The sequence below is a fragment of the Rhea americana genome, unplaced genomic scaffold (genome assembly GCF_003343005.1).
Source record: "Rhea americana isolate MKP2758 unplaced genomic scaffold, rheAme1 scaffold_9, whole genome shotgun sequence".
Lineage (NCBI taxonomy): Eukaryota > Metazoa > Chordata > Aves > Rheiformes > Rheidae > Rhea > Rhea americana.
The window spans coordinates 4,243,685-4,255,628 of record NW_028187088.1 but is presented as its reverse complement, the minus strand read 5'-3'; the positions used below and the strand labels follow the sequence as shown (position 1 = coordinate 4,255,628).

At 39.5% G+C, this 11,944-nt stretch overlaps 1 protein-coding gene across 3 annotated transcripts in view; it reads left to right on the top strand.

Moving 5' to 3' along the window:
* The window catches only part of DERA (deoxyribose-phosphate aldolase), a 52,211-nt gene extending 43,090 nt beyond the window's left edge, over positions 1-9,121 (top strand). For all 3 annotated transcript variants that reach the window (XM_085324029.1, XM_085324028.1, XM_085324030.1), the window contains 3 exons: positions 2,885-2,997; positions 6,656-6,805; positions 8,522-9,121. In XM_085324029.1, the coding sequence (XP_085180155.1) occupies positions 2,885-2,997; positions 6,656-6,805; positions 8,522-8,578 (320 nt within the window). In that variant the 3' untranslated portion in view covers positions 8,579-9,121. The remainder of the gene's footprint in view (positions 1-2,884; positions 2,998-6,655; positions 6,806-8,521) is intronic.
* The last annotated feature ends 2,823 nt before the right edge of the window (positions 9,122-11,944 follow it).

Sequence of the window (11,944 nt, the reverse complement as noted above, 5' to 3'; positions counted from 1 at the left end):
TTTTTTTTTTTTTTTTTAGTTCTTGTTTTGTTTTGTTTTGTTTTTAAGTCTGTGACTTAGTATTTCTTTGAATCATGTAACTTATCCTAAAGGAAGGAAAAACCCATGCAGGATATATTTTAACATTAGCCTAGTTTTATGTAAATATTCATTTATAAGAAGATGATGGGAGGATAGGTGATAAATTTCAGGTTCTAAACCATCACCAGTATTTTCAGAGGAAATTTGCTGAATTTCTTTCTTTAAGTTTCTGTTTAAGCAAACAAGAATAAGAAATAGAATTGATGAAACTCTGTTGCTGTTACGAGGTTGGCGTAAATTCTTCTTAATGACGTGCTTTTAAAAGCAGCGGTTGGTTTTTTTAAATCCCTCTTTCCGTTAGGGAGATACAGACATTTATAATTCCTTACATCACAGTGCTCTCTGCTAGCGTACGTCTTCCGCGCTCTGCAAGGCTCTGTATGGAGTCCTGCTAGCCGGCTCGTGCGTCATAAATAGAATTTGTTCAGGAAATAAAAATGCATTGTTTCCATTGTTGGAGGATGCTACTAAATTGGCTGTATGTTTGCCTAATAATCACATCTAAAGCTGATTATTCTGGTAATAACCTTAAGATATTATTTAAAAATAAATATATAAGCGCAGTACTTTTGTACTAATACTAGTTTTTAATCTCTTCTTGTTTCTATGAAGTCTGAATGAGATTTTCAAAATTGAATAATAATTTGATCCGTTAATCTTTTGAAGCTAGTAATTTTATTTTCCCCTCTTTGCAGTCTCTGAGGCTCGCAAATGAATAGAGCTTCATTACTGGAGTCTGCATTTAATAACCATTATCCATTATCTTGTAATTAAGACTCCCTGTAACGAATCATGAGGACAATGCAAAAATACATAGTACATTTCTTTAATGAACTGGAAAATGTTCATCTTGTTCTATTTAGTAATGAGTTGCTGAATAGTCGTTAAATTCACTGGAGAATAGAGCTAGATGGATTTTGAAGACTATCTTGAGTTTGTGGCTAATCTATTAGAATTAAAATTTCATCTTCTATTTTTATCAACAGCTGATTAGAAGTCATTCTGTTTGACCAAATTGATTAGAAGACCATATACAAGGGCAGCTGTTGTTTAATGAAAGTTTTTAATGAAACTGTACCATAGAGACTTGTAATTATAAGACTTATAAAAGCTTTGACTTACCTTACACTAGGAAAAGAAAGAAAAGTAATGCACTGAAGGACTTTAAGCACTACATTTCAAAAGGGAAATTAGAAATACAATTTTGCAATGTTAAAGTTTCGCTTCCGCTACTATTTGTTTTAACGTGACTATCGAATGTCCATAGTGCGTCTCGGAAAGGGAGTAGCTCCAAAGTAGTAACTCAGCTGTCTGTCATATGTGCACAGTTCTTTTGCAAATCTTGATAACTCGAAATTGCCTCTTTTTCATAYTGTACCTTCTCTGGGGTTAGATCTTCATTTGTGAGTAGTCATTTCTATTTAGATTGGGAATTGTCATAGGATGGTGCAACTTAAACACCAGTAGGCTGAGTTACTACCTAGATGGAAGCCTGCAGAGCAAACCTGGCTGTTACAAGGCATGGTGTTAGTGATACAGTTGGATTACACTTAAATTATAGGACCCAGAAGCATGCCTGGCTTTGTCCCAGCTTCCCATCAGGCGGAGACCTAGCTGCGTGCCAGCCTTCGTCAGAGAGACAGGGCTCCGGAGCATGCCGCAGCACACACGCTAGATGTAGCCACGCAACTCTTTGCCTTTGAGCCAGGAGTGAAACTTCTCTTTCTTACTCTAAAGGATGTTGTAGAGGCGTCATCATTCAAAGAAGAGAAAAAACGGACCCTACGCCAAATCTGAAGTGGAAGCAGATGCAGTTCCAGTTGACTGTAGTGGATGGTGCACTATTGCACTGCATTATCCCTCTTCTCCTCCCAGTTAATTTTGATAATTAGTGATYGCACAGCACACCTTTTCCAAGAAGTAGGTTCCTGAGGATGAAGTATGCCCTAATGCAATTAGAGAAGTTTTGCCATTGTATTATGTCAGTGCAGGATCAGACACCACAAACCGTTTTTGGAAGGGAGTTTCTTAGATTTTTATAAACGGAATATTGTGTTGCAGGATTTATTTTAAGCCAACACAGAACAGCAAGTGTATATAAGACCACTACATGCGAATTCAGGACRTCATAACAGTAGGACAGGACAGTAGTGTACACAAATGAGAAAGCAGAATTAAAATGAGCTAACACTAACTCCGCTTCTTTAAAYAGCATAGTTGCCTTTGACCTTGTTTTTGCATTGTATCAGTCCATGGCTTTAAATACAGTAAAATAATGGAGCTTTTCCTCTGTTTACAGTATCATACAGCTGATTTCATAAACACATGCGGGATTTCTTTCTTTTCAGTTTAAAAAGATGTGGGAGATAGGTTTCCTAACTATCAAATATGAGACTAAATGGATGCAAACTTAAATTAAAAACCTGATGAAAATTGTTTTTATTCAAAAAGGTCCTTGTGGTAATAATAAAATATTGATTTATATGCAAACATTTTTCGGAGAAAAACATCTGTCTTATTGTGATTAATTCTTATTAATGTATATGTTTGCATGTATATCTSTGTGTGTRTATATATATATAYAYACACACACACACACACATATATATTTGTATGTAATTGCTCTGAAATGTGAGGTTTTAGTCTCAGCCACAGTAGCGTTATTATCAGCATTACAGGAGCAGGTAAAGGAAAGCTTTGAAACTATTGTAAGTTGTAAGGACATACTTGGAGGGCATGAAGTATATATGTGCAGAATTGTTGTTATTCTGAAAGAACCATAAAGCTTTTTGCTTCCTTTAAGGGTCTGATTTTATAAAGACATCTACAGGAAAAGAAGTTGAAAATGCTACCCTTCCAGTAGGAGTAGTCATGATGCGAGCCATTAGGGATTTCTACTGGCAAACTGGCAACAAGGTAATTCTTGCTACCTTTCTAAAGATCAACCAAGGGGGTTTATTCAGAAGGAGACAAGRCTAACAGCTTCAAAATACAGAGCATATAAATCTGTCTGTTACCTTCTGTGATAATATGAGCAATAGGTGATGGAACGTCTCTCTTRCATTCCTCTTTTCATTTGCTAATAATTGTATAGTTTTCAAAGAAAACCACCAAGAAGCCTTTTTGTCCTTCCTCCTGTGAATAGCTGTGGCCTCATTCCCTAAAAGCACGTGCAATCTTAATTCGTCCTCTGCTGTATTTCTTTTTGAATATTTTTTCACCATTTAAGGTGTTTAAAYGGTCATCTCAATCGATGGTAATTTGAAGTTGGTAGTGATTGGCATAGCTCCACAATCTTCCATGGAGCTATACAAGTTTGGAGCTATTGTCAAATGTACGTGGCTGTGTTTTCTGACTACCCAAGGGATAAATTCTGCTTTTTTTTTTTCTCCTTGGCTTCCTGGTCAGGAGCGAAGCAGAACTGGTGGGATTCAGCTGCCTGGGAGTAGGACAGGGGTAGCGTTACATCCTGGAACACCCCCTGTGTCCGTCAGGTCGCTGTCACGCGGTGTCAGTGTGCAGTAGTGAGGAGCTTATGGCATATGATGGGCTGCCTGTGTGTACATCCATGCAGTGGAGTAGGAAGAAAGGAGGAAGTTATCCGAGGAAACCTTAAGCCCCCTTTGCACCTCCTGCGTCCCCGGACAACTGGGAACCATCATTTAGACCCAGTGCAGGTTTTTGGCAGTGGTCTCTCTCCGTGCATGTGCCCTGGGGGAAGGAGAACATGTCATTAACTAAGATGCTGTCCCAGTTTCTGGGGACCTCTCCAGCTGGCCCTTCTGCAGGCGACCATTGGCGACCTGATGTTAGGGCATGGTATGAGCAGTGGGGTGGAGTATRAGCTGGCTTTGGTGGGTGCTGAGGCTTGTGGAGCACGTGACAGCAGGTGGGACGTGCCTCCATCTGCTTTCCGTGGTAGTCTAGGTGAGGCCAGAGTCGACCCCTGGGCCGTTTCCCACTCCTCCCTTCCCCAGCCTGCATCTGCTCGTGCTGCACGACAGCTCCAGAAGCTCCCGTAGACTTGCTTGTGCGGGATCAGCATCGCTGGAGACCTCGGGAAGGTCGCTCAGACCAGGTGCCTCCGCTCAGCCCGTGTGTGGGCTGTACGAGCTGTGCGCCAAAGGTGAGGCTTTGCTGCATTAACACAGTCTTTGTAGATATAATTGGTAATAAATGTTGAATTTACCTTTTGCTTTAAAAGAACACATTCATGGTATAAAATGTGTTATTAAGAATGAGTGCTTATGTCTGTGTGGATGTGTGTGAGCGAATTAGATGTAAACTGACTTTATATGCTTTTATTAACTGAGGACAATATTATCAGTGACAAGAGATTTCTAAACGGTTTCTTTAACAAACTAATTTTGCTGCTGTAGAGATGCTTTCTAGCAAGGCGTTGGCTGGGAAAAACAGGTTAATGCAGAAATTAAACTTCTTCGAGGAAAGGAACTAGTTGCAGAGTAACATTTATTGAATGATAAGCTGTGGTGGTGATATGAAAAGTGTGCAATATAATGGGAAATAATCTTTTCCTGTCATTATTGAAGGGCATACATAAATTGGTTTTTCTGTTGGGAAAACCCCCAATCCAGAAAAACTTATTACTTTTAATAATATAAGGTGAAGAGAAAATTCTTGAGGAGATGAACTTATTAAGCAAAATAATGAAATGCTGTGAAACAGCAGGAAAGTGGTAGCCGGACTTTATACTGCTCCTGAATTAAATCCCCCCGCCCCCGCCTTTTTGCGTTTTCATGGTAGTCAGATGTGCCATTTGGAAAGCTGGTATATGGAAGAGAGGAGAAGCTTGTCTTTGTCAGCTTTTTTGCAAAGAAAAGAGCTTTCAGAATTTGCCTAAAGGAGAAGAAGTTCTGCATGGTGTTTTTTATTATTTTATTAACAGAGTTTTACTTGGTTTTGCTACAAATTATCTTAAAGAGCTGTAATATTTGCAGGAAGGAATATAAATGTGAATTTGATTAGAATTTCTCTTCCTGAGGGAGAGCACATTCATACTATTTTCATTATTGTCTAGAAGATGCTTTTCCAGTTGCTGTGGTTTAAATTCCTTTCGGAAATCTGGTGTTAACAGATGCATACGTACACTCACACGTCCATCCATTGACATAAACACAGTCTTTGTGTTTTGATTTTATCAAGCTCTTCCTGTTATTATTTTTATAATCTTATTGGAAATATACTGTTACCAGAATGCTTCAGTGTGAGAGAAGGATTTATTCTATGTTTGTTTTTCCTGAAATCACTATAAAAATTACCATACATATTTAAATGACAGATACTTTTTGAATCTGCTAAAATAAAATATCTATAAGATACAAAGGCAGTGAGGTTTCAGGAGTGTATGCACAGAAATCAGAATGATAATTCTCGCAGAAGGAGGCTAAAGGGAAAGGACTACCCAAGATAAAGATTTATGGTGGAGGGAAATATAAAAAGAATCACTGTGTGCTGCTACACAGACGGTTCAGATTTTCCTGATATTTGATGCAGACACACTTGTTGCCAATTCTTGTTTTCCAAGGATTGATTAAACGGCTGCACGCAATGTTTAAACAGGCATTTGGTAGCTCGGTGTCACAAGCTCTGTCTCRGGATGGGAGGTGTTTAAATGGCACGTGATTGGCATTAGCAGGGTACCTGTCAAGTCAGGTTCATTGCTGGTTCTGCACAGGAGGYTGGATCACAGGTATTCCTGGCGTGTGTGTCCTGACGTACATGGCACTTCACCTGACCAAATATGACACCCATCTCTTATGAAGGGACTGAAAGTAGATYCAGCAGCTGGTAGGAGAGAAGTTTTGCCATTCTTGAGAAGCACAAAACTTTACATTTTTGGTGAAGTCAGACCCAGTGCAGTTCCTACCTGGAAAATAGTTCACAAGGTCAGCAAATGTACCATTTGGGTTTATGAATTTTAGTGAAAAATTAAAGCATTAAATAGATTTRCATTTACAGCCCCAATCGTGTATAACTATGGTGCACAGGCTTTTTATAAAGTGCAATCATCTCTCACTGCTCACCACATGAGTCCACTCACATCTCTTGATTTATTGCAGCATCTCTGATGTTATATAATTGCATGTATGTTTGTTGTTGTAAATTTGAAACTGAATTGCAACATGAGCAGTAGATAGTACTCAGATATTCAAGGTTCTGCCTAAATCCCTTGGCCTGGTATTTGCTATTGGCAAAGTCTTCTCTTGGACCTTGAAACCAGCTCCTGATGCTTAATGAAATGGGGTCTAAAGTGTTACTTCCCCACTTGCTGTTGCTCACGACAGCAGGGAGCTGGGAGAGAATGGGTAATTCAGAACGGCACAGGATGAAAATTTTGCCTTTTGCAGTGCTGACAGAGGCTAGATGGCTCTTAGCACTAGTCCAGGCTTTRCAGGGTTTATAGTCAGATACTTACTCAGAATAGAATTTGTTATATACATCGTGAACATTTTTAGGCTGCAGGTGCACAAATGTTGGTTGTTTTTCTAGGGATGATAATTACTGAAAATAAATAAATGTATTTTTTTTTTTTTTTTTTTTTTTTTAACTAAAGGTTGGATTTAAACCTGCTGGGGGCATCCGGACAGCAAAAGAAGCTATTACTTGGCTTATGCTAGTGAAGGAGGAGCTAGGAGTGGAGTGGCTAAAACCAGAGCTCTTCCGCCTGGGTGCCAGTAGTTTGTTGGAAGATATTGAGAAACAGGTCAGTTATTAACAATTTTCAGCTTGATGGAGAGAAAAAGTTATCTTTCTGCATGTGCTGGCTTACTGTTTTTGTGGAATATATTTTTTGTCCYGTTTGAAAGATAATGGAACATATATCTAATTTGTTATTGATGACAAGTTCACTTCCAGCTCAGTGTTTCTTTAAATTTGGCCTGGCATTAGAGAGAGGCATCCGGGACTCTGGTGTTGCAGGCAGCTTGCAGTTGCCTGGGCCACGCTGACATGCAGTGGGCGAAGAGGCTCGACTGGTATATACACAGGGTCTTTCGCAAAGGGATGGCAGCGTACTCACCTGTACTCCTAGCTGCTGGCACTTCAGCTGACCCTCAGAATGCCTTGCAGACCCTCCACATTACTGTGCTGCAACTGTTCACCATGTATTTCCTTCTATGCTGTGGAGAAAATCATATCTCACTCTACATGTGGTACTGCTGGTAAAGAAGTTTTACATACTGACTGTTTCCTGGGGAAAGAAAAGCAATTGCATCTCTTAAAGCCTCATTTTTCTAATTGCTTTTATTTTTGTGAGTCAGGTCACAGYSTTACCTGGCAGACAAATAGCATATGAATTGCAATTGCAGTGGCAAYCCAATAGGAAGAACGGTTTTGACCTATGTATCTGTGACCTACCTCACCGGGATCTATCCCTGAAGGATACAGCAGAGTTGAGCACATCGTAGTGTCATGAGAAGTACTAAACCGTTAGAGCCGCTGAACTTCACTCCCATGTTYGTTAGGCCAAGGAGATTAGATGGTGTTAGCTCCAAGCAAGGAAAAGGTGTACGAGTCCTTGTACTGTTGCTGCTGGTGGGAGGACACAAGATGTAAGGTGTTTTRRGGGGGAGAAAAAAAGCATCAGTMTGTTCCCTTTCCTTGCCTTCCCTAGCATCTGAAAGACTGGCACATCTTAAGAAATACAAAACAGCTGGAAGATGTCAGGTGGATATTCATGACTGTTGAAACTCCCCGTTTCCCTCTTGCAATGAGAGCAATAACCGGCTTGGTTCGCTGCTGAGCTGTCTCTGCCTCGCTCTGGACCTGAAACCATATCCCTGGTCGTGACCAGGCAGTTCGAGATTTCCTSTCGCCACTGCCATCGCCGCTCAGTMTTGCAAGACAGCCAGCGCGTGTGGCTCTACTTGTTCTGGTTTCTGAGGGGTACGATGCTTTTACCTGCTGAGGATTGCACTGAGCCCCCAGTCGTGATCAAAGCTCTGCAGTACTGGGGCATCTGAAAACGTGGAAGATGATAACATGCCCCAGTCAAGCATGTTTATACCAAAACAGAGAAAATGAGGAGATCCCTCAAATCAGCAGAGTTAAAAGAATGGTTTGAAAGGAACCATATAAAAGCATAAACTGTATTGGATACTTTGAATATTAGAAATAAGACTGAAAATATCAAAATCAGATTACAATGAGAGTAAAGAGCTGTCTTCTACCTGGCTCTTTTTGAAAGCTTAGTTAAAAGCAGTAAGAATCCTGTTGCTTCAAGCAAAGCGACAAAACCCCTCAGTTCAGGCCCTATGAACAAGAATGAAAAGGTATACTGAATTATTTTTATATGCGTACACATGCATACACAAATAGATATGTCATATTTATCTGACAAACCTTTAAGTTGTTACTTTCTTAATGCTTCTAAATTTATAGTCATATATAAGTCCATCATAATTTTTCTTTTTTCTTGCAGATTTTCCACCATGTGACTGGCAATTACCCAGTTTACCATGACCTGCCAATGGCTTAGGCAYAAAATCAACTCAAGATTACTTTTTATAAAAAAGATCTTTAAGAAAATAACACCCAGAAATCTTCTGACAACCAAGTGCATATGATAGAATTAAAGGGCTAATTCTCCCTTCTTCATATTTTATAGTATTTAAAAATATGCTCAAGTCTGCCAGTTGTGCTTGATCCAAAAGTAGAAAAAATGGTAATTCTGAAATAGTTAAATAGTTAATACATACAGATTTGCAAAGTTAATCTTGCAAAGTCTTTCTCAGACCAGCCTGAAGGGCTTATTAATGGCAACACTGAAATACTATGAAAAAGATTTAAGTGGCCTGGTAACACTTTGCAGTTGCAGAATATGAAATATCTCTGGAATGTTTCAGATTGCTAATTAAGAGCTACAGCTCTTGGAACAGCTTTCCATTCACTTCAGACTAAATCTTCTGCCRCAGATATGTTGCACTATTAATGGTTATGTTGATTCAGTTTCAAGCATTGTAACCTGAAAAAATRAAACTTGACTATTACTTTCTCTTATAAAATGTCTTTGTAGCAAAAACCACCTTTTTTTTTGGTATTTCTTTTTCCCAAACCTGGGCACAGACATCCATATTTAGACCCTTGAATAAAGGTGGCTTGATTTCTAGAACAGCTGAGTACCCACAGTTGCTCCTGAAGTTAATGGGAGCTCTGGGTGATCAGAACAACTGAAAATCAAGCAACCTCTATATAGGTGCCTAACTATGCATTCAGAGCCCTATTTTTAGGCATTTCACTCTTCAAATTTTAGTCTAACTTTCTTGGAAGCTCCCATTCCTGTCTCCACTCATTTTTAAACACGCTCATCTAAATCTTTCCATTTTAATATAGGGGTTTTTGACTGTCAGTTTGCAGGCGTCGCTGCTATACTGGCTGAACTTCAGCTTTGCCATCTAAAACCAGCTCTAATTTAAAAGGTGATCTGAACTGTGTCCTACACAGGGTTCGCCCTGTTCTTTTACACCTTTAATGTAAGAAGTACTTTCCTCAGCGCGCATTAATAATACCTGAATCATTAACACCTTTTGATTATCAGACTGCAGCTAGTAGATTCATTATTTCAGAACTGTATTCTACTCACTAACCAGAGTTGTACTAAAAACTTAATTATCTTATCATCATGACTAGTCTCACTGACTTAAGTAGGTCTCATTAGGGAAGTAAGAGGAGAAGGATTTTGCTGTAAATCAAGCTACAAGGTACATTTATTACAAAGTGATCCTTGCTTCATAAAGATAATAATTCAGTTATTTATCTGGTTAAACCACCTGAATTGCTAGTGCTGTGCAAAACTGGACAGATAGGAAAGCTGAAATGGGAAAAGAAATTAGAGAATAGAGCATATACAGAAAATGTAATCCTATATGCAATGCTTGGTACTAAAAATATGCTTTAATTTCCTGGGAAGTAGTTCATACAAGGCTTTTTGGCTTTTTCTAGTTTAGGTCTCAATATACAAAATTAGGGCTCAGTAGACTAAGCTGTGACAATATTTTCACACATTTGTTTTTATGGAAGGTGGCCCTTTTTGCCACACATTTTCTTTCTGATTTCACTGCAGGTTTCTTGAAGGAAAAATCCAGTGCTTACTTGCCTATTTAGGCTAAAATTCTACTTCTGAAATTTTCAAAATAGAGAACCTATTATATGAAGTCACCTCACATATTTTGCRTATCAAGTTGACCCTCTGCCATAACATCTCAGTAAGTTCCTACTGAGTTTTGCTACTGTTTAGTTCTAGCCKTATAAATGTCTAGAGTGTCTTTAATGCTTTGCTGTAAGAGGTTTACCGCACTTGCAAAGTTGATTTTTTGTGCWTTCAGTTTCCCGATTCTGTAGGCAATGTGTCTGGGAAAGGTTGTGGTTTCATTGGTTGTCTTTTGGACATTTTGTGAGAATCTAGAAGCTATTTTAGAGTTGCTTCAGTCTCTCTATTTAGGTTCTTAAAATTAATGAAGGTCCAGCTTTGCCACCTTAACTATTTAACATGAGTACCTCTACTTGAGAACCAGCTTCACCAGTTTTGTGGGAGCTACGTGTGGACTGATGAATTGTGTATATTTCTGGTGATGCCCCCCTCATTTTGATGTGCACCTGTGCTTTGCTGGTTGGTTTGCTTCCGTACCAGACTTCAGGAACAGACTTGCTTTGCAGTGTGATAGRTTAAGCTAGGTTTACAAGATGCACAGCCCTTCCAAAAAGTCTTAAGATTTCCACTTCCCTTTTTAGTAAATGTTACAAACACACCAATTATAAATACTGTGCAACTCCAGGTCAGCCAGTGCTTTGGAAGAAGTTGGACTCCTAGGAAAAGAGCCTCCCAACATTTTAGGCACTGATGTGTTGAAATCTGTGATTTTTTTGGAGAAAGTTTCAAAGTAAAGCTGATTCAAAAGATGACACTGAAGGTGTTTTTTTTTTTTTTTTTTTTTTTTTTGATTTGGTTTGGTTTAGTTTGGAGTCGGTCTTTTTTTTTGAGGAATAAGCAGACCACTCAGTGTTATGTTATAAGCAGTGAGGTCCTTGACATGGACCCCAGTCTGATTCAGTCGCTCATCCCTCAGTCCTCCGACAGAAGATAACATAGGGGAGCAGCAAGGGCAGGCGCCAGCAGTCATCCCAGGAACAGCCAGRGGATGAACCAAGGAAAGTCTGGGGAGCCCCATTGGTGCAGCAGGAGGCATGGCCAGATGTGGGGCTAGAGAAAAGCTCCAGCGCACCTCCCTAAGGGCCATCCAGGGGATGAGGTGCCCCAGCACAGGTCCGGCGTCCATCCAAGAGGTGGAGTCAGACATGGGGTGGGAGCCCGGCACCGCTGGGGCATTGTGGGGCTGGGACTGATGACCCCACACTGAAATGGGGTGAAATGGGGRAGAGAATCAAGTAAGAAACTGCAAATCTAGAATATTCTTTAACAACTTATTTAGAAGAGGAGGGAATTGGAGAAAGAGGTTCAGCTTCTATTTTCATGGCTTGTAGGAAACAAAAAGGTATTAAATAGTAATTATATATATGAGCTGGAGCAAGTAATACTTTGATATCTTTATTTCATCAGTATTACAAGTTCATTCATTCATTCCCTTTCTGAATCAGAGAACACACATTATATACTATAGCACATGCWACTGAGACAGAAAAAATGATCTCCTTTTAATTTTATTTTGCTCAGTTGGAACTGTGGCTCTTTGCCTCCCCTGGGAAAAATGCAGCAAGTTGTATCCAAATCTTGGTGAGCTTTTGCTGAAATTACCAGTGCTGACATCTGGATGATATATAAAGTGTGTAGTAGGAGTAGAAGGAAGGAACTAATTAGATTCAACCTGCCCAGGAGAGAAAGACAGAG